This window comes from Artemia sp. Qi Xiang Cuo, chromosome 6 (assembly GCF_049724085.1).
Source record: "Artemia sp. Qi Xiang Cuo chromosome 6, ASM4972408v1, whole genome shotgun sequence".
Lineage (NCBI taxonomy): Eukaryota > Metazoa > Arthropoda > Branchiopoda > Anostraca > Artemiidae > Artemia > Artemia sp. Qi Xiang Cuo.
In genome coordinates this window covers 77967159-77984549 of record NC_142799.1, presented here as the reverse complement: position 1 = coordinate 77984549, position 17391 = coordinate 77967159, and the positions used below count along the sequence as shown (strand labels likewise).

Genomic DNA, 17391 nt, shown 5'->3' with positions numbered 1-17391 from the left:
ATAGCTTTTTAAAGTGTGCTTTATCTCCAAATGTAGTAAAAGTAAAAAAATGCAATGGTCTATTCCTGTCACCAAGGCCGTATCCAGGGGGGCTAGGGTTTTGCACCCTCAACCCCATAAAAAAGTTTTTCCGATTTGTAAAAACGTAACAAAAATGAATATAAACACATTTTTGATGCTTGGGGCCACAATTAGCGATAAGGAAAGAATTACAGAGAGATGGACAGAACATTTTGAGAATTTGCTAAACCGAGATAGAGTTGCAGGTAAAGATATAGAGGAAAATGAAAAAGTTTGTGATACCTTGGATGTGAAGGAAGATTCGTTTTGCGAGGAAGAATTAATGACAGTACTAAAAGGATTAAAAAATAATAAAGCTCCAGGTGCTGATAGGGTAGTAACTGAGTTTCTCAAATATGGTGGCTCTGAGGTTAGAAATAAGTTACTGAAGATTATTAATATGATTTTTGAAAAAGGGGAAGTACCAAATGATTTTAGGAAAACCTTAATTAAGCCACTTTATAAGAAAGGTGATAAAAGTGAGTGTGGTAATTATCGAGGCATTAGTCTGGTCTCTGTAGGTGGCAAATTACTTAGTATTATGATACTTTTTAGACTGAGAGATGCCGTATACAAAGTTTTAAAAGAAGAACAGTGCGGTTTTAGAAAAGGTAGAGGATGTGTCGACCAAATTTTCACTCTTAGGTTAATAATTGAGAAGTGCCTGAGTTGACAAACACCTTTGGTCCTTAGTTTTATTAAATTAAAAAAAACAAGTTTTTTAAACTGAAAGTAAGGAGCGACATTAAAACTTAAAACGAACAGAAATTATTCCGTATATGAAAGGGGCTGTCCCCTCCTCACCGCCTCGCTCCTTACGCTAAAGTTTGACTTTGTCACACAACTTTATTTTTTAAAACAATAAAAAACTTTAGCGCAAAGAGCGAGACGTTGAGGAGGACAGCCCCTGTCATATACGGAATAATTTCTTTTTGTTTTCAGTTTTAATGTCGCTCCTTACTTTCAGTTTAAAAAACTTGTTTTTTTTAATTTAATTTCTGATCGTTTTTTTAGTTAATGCAACTTTTATTTTGGCTCACCGTCATTGAATAAGTAAACAAAATTTGCATAAAAATTTTACTTTTCTTTTGCTAAATGGCTGTCTCTAAATTTGGTTCTGAAGTGATTTACAAATTAACTTACGTAACGAACTTCTATATTCGTATATTTTTCTTCTGGCAAAAAATACAAAGTTGCAGATTTTTGCAGATATGAGCTTGAAACCTATGTAATAGGGTTTTCTGGCTGAATCTGACGGTGTGATTTTCATTAAAACTCTTTGACTTGTAGGGGATGTTTCCCCCCTCTTTAAAAAATCAGGCAAATTTTCTCAGGCTCGTAGCCTTTGATGAGTAATGCTAAACTTAATAAAATTTATATATTTAGAATCACCATTATAATCCCATTCTTTTGATACATTTATTGACATCAAAATTCTGTTTTTAAAAGTTTCGATTACTATCGAGCCGTATCGCTTGTTTTTTTTTATTGTTTTTTTTTATTACGTATATGCTTTTACGTATATGAGGGGGTTCTCCCCTTAGTTAATACCACGCTCTTTACGTTAAAAGTTAAAAAAAAATTTAATTCACAAACCCCTGAATCACAAAGGCCGTTTAATTAGAATAGATAGCTCTTTTGAAAGCACTAAAAAAAAACTGTAGCGTAAAGAGCGAGGTATTGACTTGCGGGAGAACCCCCTCATATACGTTATAATTTCTGTTCGTTTTAACTTCTAATGTTGCTTCTTACTTTCAGTTGAAAAAACATGTTTTTTTTAATTTAATTTCTGATCGTTTTTTAAATAATGCTTGGAAATCCAGCGCCCCCTTCATAGAAATGTCCCTTACCCCAAAGAAACATCCTCCACGGAAATATTCTCCCGAGTAAACCCCTCCTCCAGCCCCCCCCCCCACCAGAAAAAAATCCTTCCTGAAAATGTCTGTATACTTCCCAATAACCAATACGATACAATATGTAAGCAATGGCCAAAGTTCATAATTTGCAGCCCTTCCCCTGGGAACTGTGGGGGATTAAGTCATCATAAAAGACATTTATTAGATTTTCGACTATGCTGAACAAAATGGCAATTTCAAAATTTTCATTGGGTGACTTTGAGAAAACATGAGTGTGGGAGGGGGCCTAGTTGCCCTCCATTTTTTTGTAATTTAAAAAGAGCACTAGAACCTTTAATTTCCGTTCCAATGAGCCCTCCTACGATATTCTAGGACCACCGGGTCAATAAGATTACCCCTGGGGAAAAGAAAAAAAACAATTAAACACGCATCCGTGATCTTTCTTCTGGCAAAAATGAAAAATTCCTCATTTTTGTAGATAGGAGCTTGAAACCTCTAAAGTAGGGTTCTCTGATACGCTGAATATGATGGTGTAATTTTCATTAAGGTCCCATAAATTTTAGGGGGTCTTTCCCCCTTCTTTTGAAAATCAGCCAAATTTTCTCAGGCGCGTAACTTTTGATGGGTAAGATTAAACTTGACGAAACTTATATATTTGAAATCAGAATTAAAATCTGATTCTTTTGATGTATCTATTGGTATCAAAATTCCGTTTTTTGGAGTTTCGGTTACCATTGAGCCGGGTCGCTCCTTACTTACAGTTCGTTACCACGAACTGTTTGATAGATTATGAGCAAGCGTTCGATTCTGTTGATAGAAGAGGTATAGCAAAGGTCGTATCCTGCTATGTTATACCTGCCAATTGCACTAATGTTATTAGTGCTATTTACCAGAATAACAGTGCTGCAGTTAAGGTAGAAATGAGTTTAACAGCTGGTTTTGTATTAAATCAGGATTTTAGCAGAATTGTGTTCTATCACCCTTTATATGGATTATTTTGGTGAACTTTGTATGAAGGAGCACTGGAAAGGCAATGGGAGACCACATAATCAAATGGGGAGGAAAAAGTCTCCTGGACTTAGATTATGCTGATGATTTAAGCATCCTAGAGGAAAGTGTGAGTAAAATGAATGAAGTTTTAGAGGGTTTGCGAGTTCAGGGTGCTAGAATATGTTCGAAAATTAATGTTAAGAATATTAAGTCACTAAGGCCAGGAATAAGTGAAGATGAAAAGGTGACGTTGGGTAATGAAAAGATTGATCAAGTGGGCAGCTTCACTTACCTTGGTAGTATTATTAGTAAAAATGGTGGGAGCAGTGAAGAAGTTAAAAGTAGAATAGCCAAGGCTCAGGGTGTTTTTTCACAATTAACAAAAGCTTGGAAGAATAGGAAAATAAGTCTGCAAACCAAGATTAGAATATTAGAAGCTACAATGATGACAGTAGTAAAATACGGCTCTGAAGCATGGGCGCTTCGAAAAGCGGATGAAGATTTGCTAGATGTTTTCCCAAGAAATTGCTTAAGGATTGTTCTGGGTACCCGGCTGACTAACCGTATTTCAAACAATAGGCTATACGAAAAATGTGGTTCAATACCGCTTCCTAGGGCTATAATGAAAGAAAGGTTGAGGTGGTTAGGGCACGTTGTGCCGATGAAGGATGACAGATTGCCGAAGATTGTTCTTTTCGACCAACCGTCTAGGGCTAAACGGAAAGCAGGTCGTCCTCGTCTGGGGTGGGAGGATATCATAAAGAAAGATTTAACGGAAATGGGAACTTCGTGGGAGGGTGTAAAAAGGGAGGCTTTGAATAGACTGGGATGGAGGAGGAGCGTGCGTAGCTGTGGTTTGGTGCTGCGGTGAGTTGTTAGTAGTAGTTGTAGTTAATAAAGTTCTTTTGTAACAACACCTCCTCCCCCCCCCCCCCGAAACTATAGTGACATCACTTCGCAAAAATGTAGTGGAGGGGAAATTTGCTGTTTTTTCAATAAAGTTAAAAAAAGGGCTTTTTTCAGTTAAAATACTCATAAAAAGTATTTTTCAAAATAGAAGGAGTGAGGCAAACAATCGAAATCTCCTTTCCCCCATCCTGAATTGACGCCCCTGCCAAAATGGCTCCCTGCTTATGCAACGGCTAATACTTAGTTTTAACCAGGCATGGTAAGGGAAACAACTTTGGAAATAGCATACCAACGAAATCAGAACAATAATTCAAGTGACTCACATTGATCTGACGCTTTTTGTTCTAATATTTGCCGGTTTTATTACCTCTAACATCACATTGAACACAAAACCAATAATCCCAAAGTATTGTAGGCCAATCTGTATTCCATGTTTTCCTCCAGAGAAGGAGAAAAAGAAAATTACAAACATAATGAGTAAATCTTTCCATTACCGTTGTTCTATTTCATTCCGCGGGAAAGGACATATATTGGGAAATAGTTTTGGAATATATGGTCTAGGATTTTCCAGTGATTAGACAACGAGTAATCAAATAAAAAGTAGGTTAATATAGAAAAATTAAATAACTAACTTTTATGAATATTGAGACAATGTCAAATTTTTCATATTTATTTTAGTTTGATAATGTTTATTTTATTCGACACAAGTATTGAGAGACTAAAGGCTTCCTGAAGGCCTTTCCGGTCTCCCTATATGGGAGACTATATGAAGTGAAAGTTGTTTTCTGACACATTCATTATCTTATACCTCAGATTCTACCTGTTGAGGAGCCCCTTGAGAGGGATCGTGAAATCCCTTCTCTCCCACCCTGAATTTTTTCAAAGATTCTCGCCCACCCTGAAAATGCTTCACGAGTACGAGGGCTCCTGAAAAATAGTTTATATGAAAAAAATGAAGAAAATTCACGCATAAAATGTGCTTTTGTCAAGCTACCTTATGGGCTACAGGTATGTAGTCAATAAACAAAAATATAAAAGAAAGACCACAGCCTCATATATATATATATATATATATATATATATATATATATATATATATATATATATATATATATATATATATATATATATATATATATATATATATATATATATATATATATATATATATATATATATATATATATATATATATATATATATATATATATATATATATATATATATATATATATTATAAGTGTGCATGTTTTTTCGAAAACAGCTCTATATTCTTTTTCTGAAAATTGGCGTATTAAAATATTCTAGTGTGAAAAATGATCTACATAGGTTACGACTTTCGGAAAATTTGTTTCTTCCTCCCATCCCCCTTAACATATTTCTCATCAATTGTGTGCTGGCTGAAAATGTTTCACGAGGGGGGGGAATTTACGGGGGAATACACTCGACATTGTTTTTATGTCTAAAATTTGCTTCACCGAGTGAAGCTCAGTCCCCCGCTACTGAAGAAGTAAATTAGGATAAAATCGGAAGCAGGAAAACATTGTTTCTTTGTAGTTTTATGTCACAACCTTTGTAAGCTAAAAAAAAAACTACAGTTTGGCCAGTTTGGAACCGGCAATAATAAATTTTGGATTATCTGTCAAAGTTCTAGACCTCTTTTTTCCTCGTTTTGAGTTTCTAATTTATCAGAGACAGTTATTTTTTAATCAAAAATCTGGCAAGTGTCGCTTTAATTCAGTCAACCTGAAGATTTATTATCTGGAGGAAATTATCACTCAAACTAAAATTTGATAGTGTTGTAGAGAGGATTTTATGGTTTGTACTTTCTCACTTAAGCTTACAGAAAGGGTGTGCGAAAGCACAGGATGGCTGGCCCCCTGCCCCCCATTGCACTTCCTGGCTGAAGGGCCAAGAAACAGAGATCAGCACCGCCGGTTTGGACCTTAAGGGTTTAGTGCCTTCACACTTGCTTACTTACTTGCTTAAGCTTACAAATAACAGTTTAATTTCCTTTTATTCCTTTTAATTTCCTTTTAATTCCTTTTATTCATCAGCAGATGCTTTTTGGTATCTTTCTTGGGGCGGGTATTGGCATATTTTTTAAATGTATTTTGATGTTAAATAAAATGAACTGAACTGAACTGAACTGATAAACTCTGATGGCGGTTACTCTGATGAGAGTCTATCTGCTGATGACTCTCACTGTGTATGTGACCAAAATATGTGACCAAAATATGGTTGAGCGAAATATGGTTTTCAAAATATGTGACCAAAATATGGTTGAGTGAAATATGGTTTTCGAAATATGTGACCGATATATGGTTGAGCGAAATATGGTTTTCGAAATATGTGACCGAAATAAGGTTGAGCAAAATATGCTTTTCGAAATATGTGACCGAAATAAGGTTGAGCGAAATATGGTTTTCGAAATATGTGACCGAAATATGGTTGAGCGAAATATGGTTTTCGAAATATGTGACCGAAACATGGTTGACCGAAATATGGTTTTCGAAATATGTGACCGAAATATGGTTGACCGAAATATGTGACCGAAATATGGCTTTCGAAATATGTGACCGAAATATGGTTGACTCAAATATGGTTTTCAAAATATGTGACCGAAATATGGTCTTCGAGGTATGTTACCGAAATATGGTTCACCGAAATATGGTATGAGAAAATAATGGTTTTCTCATTGTTTTCACTATCTAATAAAAGAATTTATTCGTGTTAGACTGCTATGTGTATGCCATGAAAAGACAGTGTGGTCTTCGAAAATACCTACACTTAAGCTGTTTTCTAAAAGTTTTAACTATTTTTAATTTTTACTAGCTGTTTAATTCTTAAAGTAGCTTTTTTATAACAATACAATAAAAGAAATCAATATTTACATTTTCGCCTCAATAATTAGACGTTATACGTTTCTAGATGTTTTTCTACTCCTGCTATGTTAATAAAACGCTTAGGCTGTTTCTTTGGAAATTAATGACTGTCTTTTTTAGCCGCGTTTTTGTTTGCCCTTTTACAGAGAAAACGCCAACCGAATAAGGCGATTGGAAACACCATTTTCCTATGTTGTTGTAAAAGTTTCTCGCGGTTGTCATGCTCTACGGTTTGTCCGTAGAACACCAAAGGAAAACGTGGTCTAGCCTTCAAATTCATGGAATGTTAAACAGTTCGTGGTAACAAACTGTAAGGAGCGACTCGGCCCAATAGTAACCGAAACTCTGAAAAAAGATTTTTTATGCTGATTCCAAATCTATAAGATTCATTAAGCTAAATGTTAACCATCAAAAGCAACGACACTGAGAATATTTGCCTGATTTTCGAAAAAAGGGGGTAACACTCCTGAAACGTCAAGTAATGAAAATCCCACCATCAGATTCAGTATATCAGAGGACCCTATTACAAAGGTTGTAAGTTCCTATCTGGAAAAATGTGGAATTTTTTATCTTTTGGCCAGAAAAAAGATCATTGATGCGTGTTTTTTTTTTGTAATGTGTGTGTGTGTGTGTGTTTTTTTTTGTTTTCCCTAGGGATGATCGAACCAAACCGATGGTCATAGAAGACCGAGAGAGGAAATTAAAGATCTTCGAACGGAAATTATGAGTTCTAATACCCTTTTTAAGTTACCAAAAAGATCGGAGGGCAGTTCCACAGCTGTCCTCTAATCTTAAAAATTCCACATTTTTGTGTATAGGAGCCCTATTTTTTATATAGCAAAAAATGAAAAATTCCACATTTTTTGTATAGGAGCTTGAAAGCTCTACAGTAGGTTTATCTAATATACTAAATTTGATGCTGTGATTTTCATTAAGATTGCTTGACTTTTTGGGATATTTCTCCCTTTTTTCGAAAATTGGGCAAATTTTCTCAGGCCTGTAACTTTTAACTGGTATCATTAAAGTTAATGTACTTTATATATTTGGAATAACCATAAAACTTAAATTCTTTGACGTATCTATTGTTATGAAAAATTTAGTTTTTTAGACTTTCGGTCACTATTGAGCCGAGTCGCTCGTTACCACGAACTGTTTGATCCCTCACACATTTAAAATTTTCATTTCTTATTATCACTTTCCTTCTGAACATATTAATCTTGCAATGCGTAATCCCAATCCCAAATGACTTCAAATTCTTTTATGCGTGAAGAAGAGAACAATTAAGTTCGCCTGAACGTGTGGTTGCCAAAATTACCGTTTTATATTTTACGTTTTTCCCGATATTTCTTGTTTATTTTTAATTGGTAAAATCAAAAGTAGATTAGTTTGTATCAGGATCAAAGCGATCTTGAAAGGTGTTCGCGTAAAGAGCGAGGCGCTGAGGAGGGGACAGTCCCTTTCATATGCGGAATAATTTCTGTTAGTCTTAAGTTTTAATGTCGCTCCTTACTTTCAGTTAAAAAAAACTTTTTTTTAAAATTTATTTAATACATATCATAGGTTTCATAGATACATATCAAAAATAAATATTTAAATACATATTAAAAATAACACATATCAAAAAATATTTAGTTACGGTAACTCCAGGGATTAATCATCAGCCATCAAAATTAGATATACAGAGAACTTCCAAACCACTCTAGTACTGAACTAAAAATATTAACTCTAATGAGATTAACTTAGAATGCAAAAATAGATAAAAGAATATTGTTTTATACTTTGTTTGAAGCAGAAGAGACTAAGTCAAAATGCCTGTTTTTCGGATTGTTAGGCTTTAATAAAACAGTCAATCGTATTTAGTAATGCCAAGTGGTAATGGAACTTAAAAGTAAATCAAATATATAGGTATTAATTTATGATAAACTAAAGACAAAATTTGTTGAGTCTGCTCATTGTAGCCTACTTTTTCCTCCAAACCATCAATAAATGTTCCTAAGGTGCTTGAGGCGGGCAGACCGACGGGAAGGAGGACCCGTCGGTTAAATGAACTCCTTCAAAAAATTAATGGAATCCCTGTGCACCACAAATGGCCCATTAGGAACCATTTATTTTTTTATTAATTGGAAAGCAGACGTAGTCTACCTTTCTAAAATGATTAATTGTTTCCACAGTTCTTGTTAGATCCGTTTTGGCAGTTTTCTTGCTCGTGTATTGCAATGCTTCTTTTGTAAGTTGCTTGATTTCCTAAGGTGCTTGAATCAGGCAGGCCGACGGGGAAGAGGGCCCATTGATCCAATGAATTCCCTCAAGGTCTGTGTATTGCTTCTTTTATACTGTCTGTTATCTATTCAGGTAATAAATCTTTAATCAATTCTAATTCAATCATTCATTACAGTATGAACACCAGTGCTAAGTTCAAACTTAAAGCATCTTGAAATAAATTTTTTAACGATTTTGCCGCTATTTTCAACTTACTAATTTTATAAGGAATACTATAAGAATTTTTTAGGGGGAAAAAACCTTTAAGGCTCTAACTTTTATTTGGCTCTAAAAACCTTTAAGGTCTACCTAATAACCTTATTGGATATCTTTAAAATATTTTAAGCTAAAAATAGCAATACAATTCGAAAAGGATTTTGTCAATGTCCTATGCGTCTAAACCTAGCATAAGCCAGTCTTCCATGACTCTTCTTCTCAGCCCATAGCCTCGTTTTATTTGGCGTGTCTCAGACAGAAAGCAGTGTGACCAATTGAAAACTTCGTTTTCTAAAAAAAAAAATCAGAAAAAATGGGTCTTTCGCATTTTCATCATTCGATTACCTTTCCATTATATCCACTAAGCGTCTATAACCCCATTCACACTGAGATTTGACTATTTCCGGGATTTACCTGGAGCTAATTTGAGCTGATGAAATTTCTCGTCGAATTTTCTGATCGGCTGAAAAGTTCTATGATGAATTCTGGTTGACTGAAGTTACCGGTAACTAAATTTTGGTATTATTAAAATCGTAATGTGAATAGGTCTTAATGAAAACGTGCTTAAGAGACCATTTTACCAACATGCCTGAACTTACTGTCAAGACTTTGTCGATGTGTTTGTTAGCCAGATGAAACTTCATACTATTTGCAACAATGAAAGATAGACCTGCAGTCTTAATAATAGTCCAAATATTATCGAGTTTTACAGTTTGTTCAGACTTGGTGTTCAAAGATAGATACCTGATTTTCTCGTGGCCTCCTATATAACGTAAAGGAAGAACCGAACCCTAACCATTCACAGGAATAGCAGAAAGGGTATTTAACTGCTAAGACATCCAGCTCTACTCTCGAAGGTTGAAAAAAACTTCCTGTATTTGAGCATTTTTCATAGGACGACAATTTTATTGTTGAAGTAGGTGCCTGATCCCCCCCCCCCTCTCCGGGAAATAAGAATATATTTAAGAGGTTTATCAAAAGAAGATAATGAGAAATAGTCCCATTCGAATCATTTTAAAAATTAATAACAAACCTGATAATAGTTGCCGCTCCTCCTTTGTAGCATTCCTGGTGGCTCTCTTGCTTGCTGATTTTAACTGTTGAAATTGAACATAGCTGTTTATTCAAATTAATGTATAGGGTCTCAGATAATTTCTTATTTAAAGTCTACTTCCTCTTAAGAACTGTTGGAATGGTAAGGTAACTTGCAGTTAGTTTGAATCTTAAAAATAGTTAAATAGTTATTAAAAATAATTAAATAGTTATTAAAATAGTTAAATAGTTAATAGTTTAATAGTTATACTAAACGTATGAGCCGCATAGAATAGATACTATATCAATACTGATATTCTTAATCGGTCTGGTCTCCAATTGCCTTCAAAGGGCTCACAGAACTAATAGACTATCTGAACTACTCTTACCCCATGCCTATCTGCCTTAGTTCTGCCCTAGGGTGGATGATAGACTATCTATCAACAAGTAAAATGAATCGTTTTTATACAATTCTGAAAAAGCTTATGCCAGCTTTGCCTCTCACTATTTGTCTTGGCTTTTCCTCAATTAGTCATGGTTCTCAAGTTTATCATCACTTACACCAAGTTGATTTTAATCCGAAGATCACTTTCAAATAAACTCATTTCTAGTCTTCAAAAAAATATATTTAACTAAATACCAATTTATAACTAAATACCGATTTAACTAAATACCGATTATTAATGTTGTTTTACCATCTCCCTCTAGTGTTCAGGCTGTGTTCCAGATCTAACATTTTAAGAGTTTTTCTATCATTGGAAAACCACTGATTTGACATAAAAAATTTCGTACTGGCATTAGGTAAAATATGTGCCCGGAAATTTATTCTGGATGGCCAAAAAAAAAAAAAAAAAAAAAAAAAAGTATAAAGCAGGTTCCAATTAACAGGATCATGAAAATATATGGACTAAATCGTTACAAGTTCGACTTCTAGGGCGTAGGCCTAAAGACCCCTCTTGCTATTTTTGACGCATTACCCTAAATTATGTATTTTTCCGCTTCATTAGAAATTCAACTTGCATTTAGGCAATATTAAAGAAGAAGATTTACAATTCAAGACTTTGGATGAACCCACTTATTGAACTCTCTTAGACAAATCTAGTGAATGAACCGAAAGTTATTATTTTGTTCTGTATAAACATGTTAGTTTTAATTTTAATGCTTTAATATTTCTGCCGATGGCGCTCGCTGCATATTTGATCGAAATATGGAGATTTTTGTATCTATTTTTACTTTCTAATAAACCGACTTATCCCTATTTGAACATTTATTTATTTGACCCCTGGTGGTATTGCCTGCCGCAAGGCCCTAAGATATAGCACAGTCAGTATATTCTATTAGAACCGACAACAAAATAGGTAAAGTATAATATAAATGTTCCACTGTTAGACTATTGATCTTTATTCTGTCTAGTCAGGTTAAATTAAGTGTTTCATATATTAAAATACATTTAGATTCCACCCCATTCTATTCAAAGCTTCACTTTTTACCCAACTCCGTTAATTTCCAATTTTCTTTAAATTCTCCCTTGTGATCTTTTCCTACTACACTAGGGTACGACCTGCTTTTGGTTGGGCTCCAGATAGATCCCCGAAAAGTACAACCTTTAGCAGTCTGTCATCCTTCATCTGTTTTACGTGGCTTGTCTTTGTTACTAAGAATTAAGTATTATAATATTTCTAATATTGTAATTAATTCGAATATTATGGTTGAATATCGAATATATCATATTATAATATGATGTTAAGTATTATAATTTATGTTTAAGCATTGAAATATTTATAGGCTTCGGAACTTCCCGAAATTCCACGACTGTCTTCGAACTCTGCATTCACGCCATCTATTATTACTCCAAGTGGTAGTGCAGCACCGTTAGGCTTACGTCATGAAGTGCAGCTACTTCGTGAACGGCTTGAAATCCAGCTGCAGCAGACTCAGGCTTCCATTGCCCAATCGCAGATGTTAAGGGATCAGTTAGCTGCCGAAACTGCCGCAAGGATTGAAGCTCAGGTAAAGTGGAGCCTTGAGCTGTAGGGCATGGCTTAGGGTACCTTAGGGTTAGCACGGGGGATACCATCTAGTTTCAGTCTAAAATACAACACTTGCTCATAATATGTCCAATTTTCAACTAGTATAATAGAGCAATATCGACTGAGACAGTAATCATTGATCATGAGATTATATATGGATGCATTACAGAATATAGTTACAATTAACGATAAAAGATTATTTGTTATTGTTTGTGTTCTAAAACGGGGGGGGGGGGGGTAATGTTTTATTGAAACTCGAACATTTTCGGTATTGGATGTGCAGTACGAGCCAAAGTATTAGTGTCTGTTGCTTGTTATTAGCAGTCAAAAGGTTGAGTGGGTAGTCAGGGTCATATCTAGGATTTTTTAGGGGGGGGGGGGGGGGTAAAAAACATTTAAACGCATCAAAAATTTGTTTATATTCATTTTTTTATGTTTTTACGAGTTAGATAAACATTTCAGGGGGGGGGGGGGTCATACCCCCTACCCCCTCCTGGATATGGCCTTATTGGTAGTTATTAGTCATTTTAATATGGAGCAAAAACTATTAATCAATTACAGTAAAGGATAATTGAATTCTGCACCGGTTGGTGCACTATCCATCCGTCATTGTCCGTCAGGACGGATGTTTCGGCTCCTGGTGTCGCTGGCTATTTGGTTTAGAACAGGAGTCAATGGCATGACTCTGTAAACTCAGTCAGAGTCGACCCAGCTCTAAATGGGTAGACTACCTGGAGAAATCTGGGGAGGGTAAGCGCGAAGAGTGTGCGAAAGCAGAGGATGACTGGCCCCCAGCCCACCCAAGGCTCTTCCTGGCTGAAGGGTCATGAAACAGATATCCGCACCGCCGGTAGAGACTGTAAAGTCCAACGCCGTATTCTATGCCTTCATTCTTTATTATTTACCCTTACTCCAGTGTGATTTGTTCGTCTGCAACTCATTACAACTTGGCTATCGAAACTAGTAATTTCTACCTATCCAAATTGCTCATGACTCTCCAAACGGGCAACTCGGCTCTCATAACAGGGAAAACTTTTGAAACCTAATCTCCAAATTCACAAGATGCAATTCTGTGGGTCAGAACTAAAATACAATAACTTCTGGGGGAAGTAGGAAGTTGGTGAAGTGGGAAGAAAATACTGGGTCTATTTCCTGTCACACCTTCTGCATAGAACATTCAGGGGAGTTTACACCGTTGTTGCATGCAAGGTATGAGGTCAATCAGGGGCTTTAATTTTAAAATCTAAAATGTAAAAATGGAGCATGATCTAATTGACTTCTGAAAGACTGTGATTGTATGTTTTCATGTCTGCTATATAGAATATCGAAATTATTTTGCTAAGTTGCACCATCGTCATCGTTAATTCAATAATTAATAATAAAGTATTATTTTAACTGTATTAAATAATAAAATAAATAAATAACAGTCTCTTGACCTTTTACATTTCTTTTTGTTTGATGGTTTGTCAAATTCCGTGTTTATAACGGAAGAATAATGACGGAGACACCCTCGTTAAGCAGAAAATATAAGGTTCCATTCTATTCAATAATTAATAATAAAATATAATCTTTATTATATTAAGTAGTAAAGTAAATAAAATAATAGTCTCTTGACCTTTTAAATTTCATTAAAATATATTTTTGTTTAATGGTTTGTCAAAGTCCGTGTTTATAACGGAAGAATAATGACGGAGACACCCTCGTTAAGCGGAAAATATAAGGTTCCATTCTATTCAATAATTAATAATAAAATATAATCTTTATTATATTAAGTAATAAAGTAAATAAAATAATAGTCTCTTGACCTTTTAAATTTCATTAAAATATATTTTTGTTTGATGGTTTGTCAAAGTCCGTGTTTATAACGGAAGAATAATGACGGAGACACCCTCGTTAAGCAGAAAATATAAGGTTCCATTCTATTCAATAATTAATAATAAAATATAATCTTTATTATATTAAGTAATAAAGTAAATAAAATAATAGTCGCTTGACCTTTTAAATTTCATTAAAATATATTTTTGTTTAATGGTTTGTCAAATTCCGTGTTTATAACGGAAGAATAATGACGGAGACACCCTCGTTAAGCAGAAAATATAAGGTTCCATTCTATTCAATAATTAATAATAAAATATAATCTTTATTATATTAAGTAATAAAGTAAATAAAATAATAGTCTCTTGACCTTTTAAATTTCATTAAAATATATTTTTGTTTAATGGTTTGTCAAATTCCGTGTTTATAACGGAAGAATAATGACGGAGACACCCTCGTTAAGCAGAAAATATAAGGTTCCATTCTATTCAATAATTAATAATAAAATATAATCTTTATTATATTAAGTAATAAAGTAAATAAAATAATAGTCTCTTGACCTTTTAAATTTCATTAAAATATATTTTTGTTTAATGGTTTGTCAAAGTCCGTGTTTATAACGGAAGAATAATGACGGAGACACCCTCGTTAAGCAGAAAATATAAGGTTCCATTCTATTCAATAATTAATAATAAAATATAATCTTTATTATATTAAGTAATAAAGTAAATAAAATAATAGTCTCTTGACCTTTTAAATTTCATTAAAATATATTTTTGTTTAATGGTTTGTCAAAGTCCGTGTTTATAACGGAAGAATAATGACGGAGACACCCTCTGTAAGCGGAAAATATAAGCTTCCATTCTATTCAATAATTAATAATAAAATATAATCTTTATTATATTAAGTAATAAAGTAAATAAAATAATAGTCTCTTGACCTTTTAAATTTCATTAAAATATATTTTTGTTTAATGGTTTGTCAAATTCCGTGTTTATAACGGAAGAATAATGACGGAGACACCCTCGTTAAGCGGAAAATATAAGGTTCCATTCTATTCAATAATTAATAATAAAATATAATCTTTATTATATTAAGTAATAAAGTAAATAAAATAATAGTCTCTTGACCTTTTAAATTTCATTAAAATATATTTTTTTTTAATGGTTTGTCAAATTCCGTGTTTATAACGGAAGAATAATGACGGAGACACCCTCGTTAAGCGGAAAATATAAGGTTCCATTCTATTCAATAATTAATAATAAAATATAATCTTTATTATATTAAGTAATAAAGTAAATAAAATAATGGTCTCTTGACCTTTTAAATTTCATTAAAATATATTTTTGTTTAATGGTTTGTCAAAGTCCGTGTTTATAACGGAAGAATAATGACGGAGACACCCTCGTTAAGCAGAAAACATAAGGTTCCATTCTATTCAATAATTATTAATAAAATATAATCTTTATTATATTAAGTAATAAAGTAAATAAAATAATAGTCTCTTGACCTTTTAAATTTCATTAAAATATATTTTTGTTTAATGGTTTGTCAAATTCCGTGTTTATAACGGAAGAATAATGACGGAGACACACTCGTTAAGCGGAATATATAAGGTTCCATTTTATTCAATAATTAATAATAAAATATAATTTTCGCACACTTATTGCAATCGTGTTCTCTTTGTATTTATAGAGCTGTTTTATCAATTGGGGGAGATTATCTTCCCCCTTGTATTTGCTTAAGTAAATCTTGGGAATTTCTCTTCAAATAATGGGACTTTTAATAGCATTAAAGATGTTGTTGTGAACACAAAGGGAAAAAGTTAAAAAGCTTGTTTCTAGATGTCAAGCGCAAATAAAAGAAGATATGAAAACAAAAACAGATCTTTTTCAGTGTGACCTTAAAATTTTCCTCTTTTTTATTTCAGAAAAAGATGTTTATCGTGATTTTCTTCGGGGAAGATTGTTATTCCTAGGAACTGAACATGGGTTTAGCCAGTTTTCGAGGGGTTTAGACAGTTTCTTTTTGAAGGGTCAGTCTAGCTGTTATTATTTCCGAAAATGTATGTTAATAGAAAATGTTCTAAGATTCATGTGAAGCATAGACCTCTCTACATCTATGTGCATCATTTATTATTAAAACACACAAACAGATTATGTAGTGTCTCTTCTATAGAGATATTTTCAGAAATTTTTTTGTATTATTTGATATACTTTTTTATGTAAAAAAAAGTGGTATGTTATGGCACCTTACACTTCTAGTAAAGGGTTAGGCCAAGACCTTATCCAGGGGGGTGGTTAGGGGGTTTGAACCCCACCCCCCGAAATGTCTGTCCGACTCGTCATACACGTAACAAAACTGAATATAAAACAATTTTTGATATGTTTTTAAAGTTTTTTGGTGCCCCCCCGGAAAATATCTTTTGTAAGGCCCCCCCCTCGGAATTAAATCCTGGATACTGTCCTGGGTTAGTCATAACTCAATGTTTACAGTGGGGGACTGAGATGTGCTGAAGCCCCTATAACGAATATTTATTTTACTTTCATATCTTTCTCTTTCTTATTTGATTATGTTATCTAGTTTGACTCTTAGCCATAGTTCAAATTCACACCTTTTTTAACAGTATTCTTATTTTTGTTTTTTTCTGTGCATATAATACCGTTTATTACATAAGAAACATTTTTTTTAAACAGGAAAATAACTTCAATAAAGTATAGCGGGGTGAGGGGCAAAATATATTTTTCAAATTCTAGAGGGTCAATTTTGTTGTTTTTAACCTTTTAAAAGAGGAAAAAAGCCGAATATATTGGTTGCAAAATGAGAATTTAAATTCTGTTCCTTTCTTTCTTGTGGCAAACATTAAACGTGCTAAACAAATTAGCGTTTGATAATATTGTCGCCATGATATTAAGTTATTGCCTCATAACTAAAGATTGATTAGCCAAAAACCGAGCTATGGTGGAACTATACCTCTTGCTTAGATTGCTTCATTAATTCGAGTGGTTTAGGATATTACCGAAAGAAAAGAGAAGTTATTCAGAATATTGTAAGATGAGGATAATCCTGTATATTATCCCCAGGTGTTTATTGACAATCGTGGAAGTTTTTCCGATGCAAGGGAAGGAAGAAATTGGTAATTTGCCAAGAGCAATTTTATATTTTATCCATTAACTTGGAATTTTTTTTGGATATCCTAATAATTGAAACTTTATGTATGCAGTATCATATCGCTTTTCTGTTACCTTGAGGCTTATGTTTCCTGTTCAAGTTTTTGGTATGTTATTTTTTGTATGTTTTCGGTATGTATTTTTATGCTTTGGTTTGTTTTTGGCAATT

General features: G+C 33.5%; 1 protein-coding gene across 11 annotated transcripts in view; it reads left to right on the top strand.

Annotated features, from left to right (window-relative positions):
- LOC148951621 (carboxyl-terminal PDZ ligand of neuronal nitric oxide synthase protein) overlaps nt 1-17391 on the top strand; it is a 215916-nt gene that overhangs the window by 183177 nt on the left and 15348 nt on the right. For all 11 annotated transcript variants that reach the window (XM_089091223.1, XM_089091233.1, XM_089091232.1 and 8 more), the window contains one exon: nt 11993-12217. In XM_089091223.1, coding sequence (XP_088947349.1) covers nt 11993-12217 — 225 coding nt within the window. The remainder of the gene's footprint in view (nt 1-11992; nt 12218-17391) is intronic.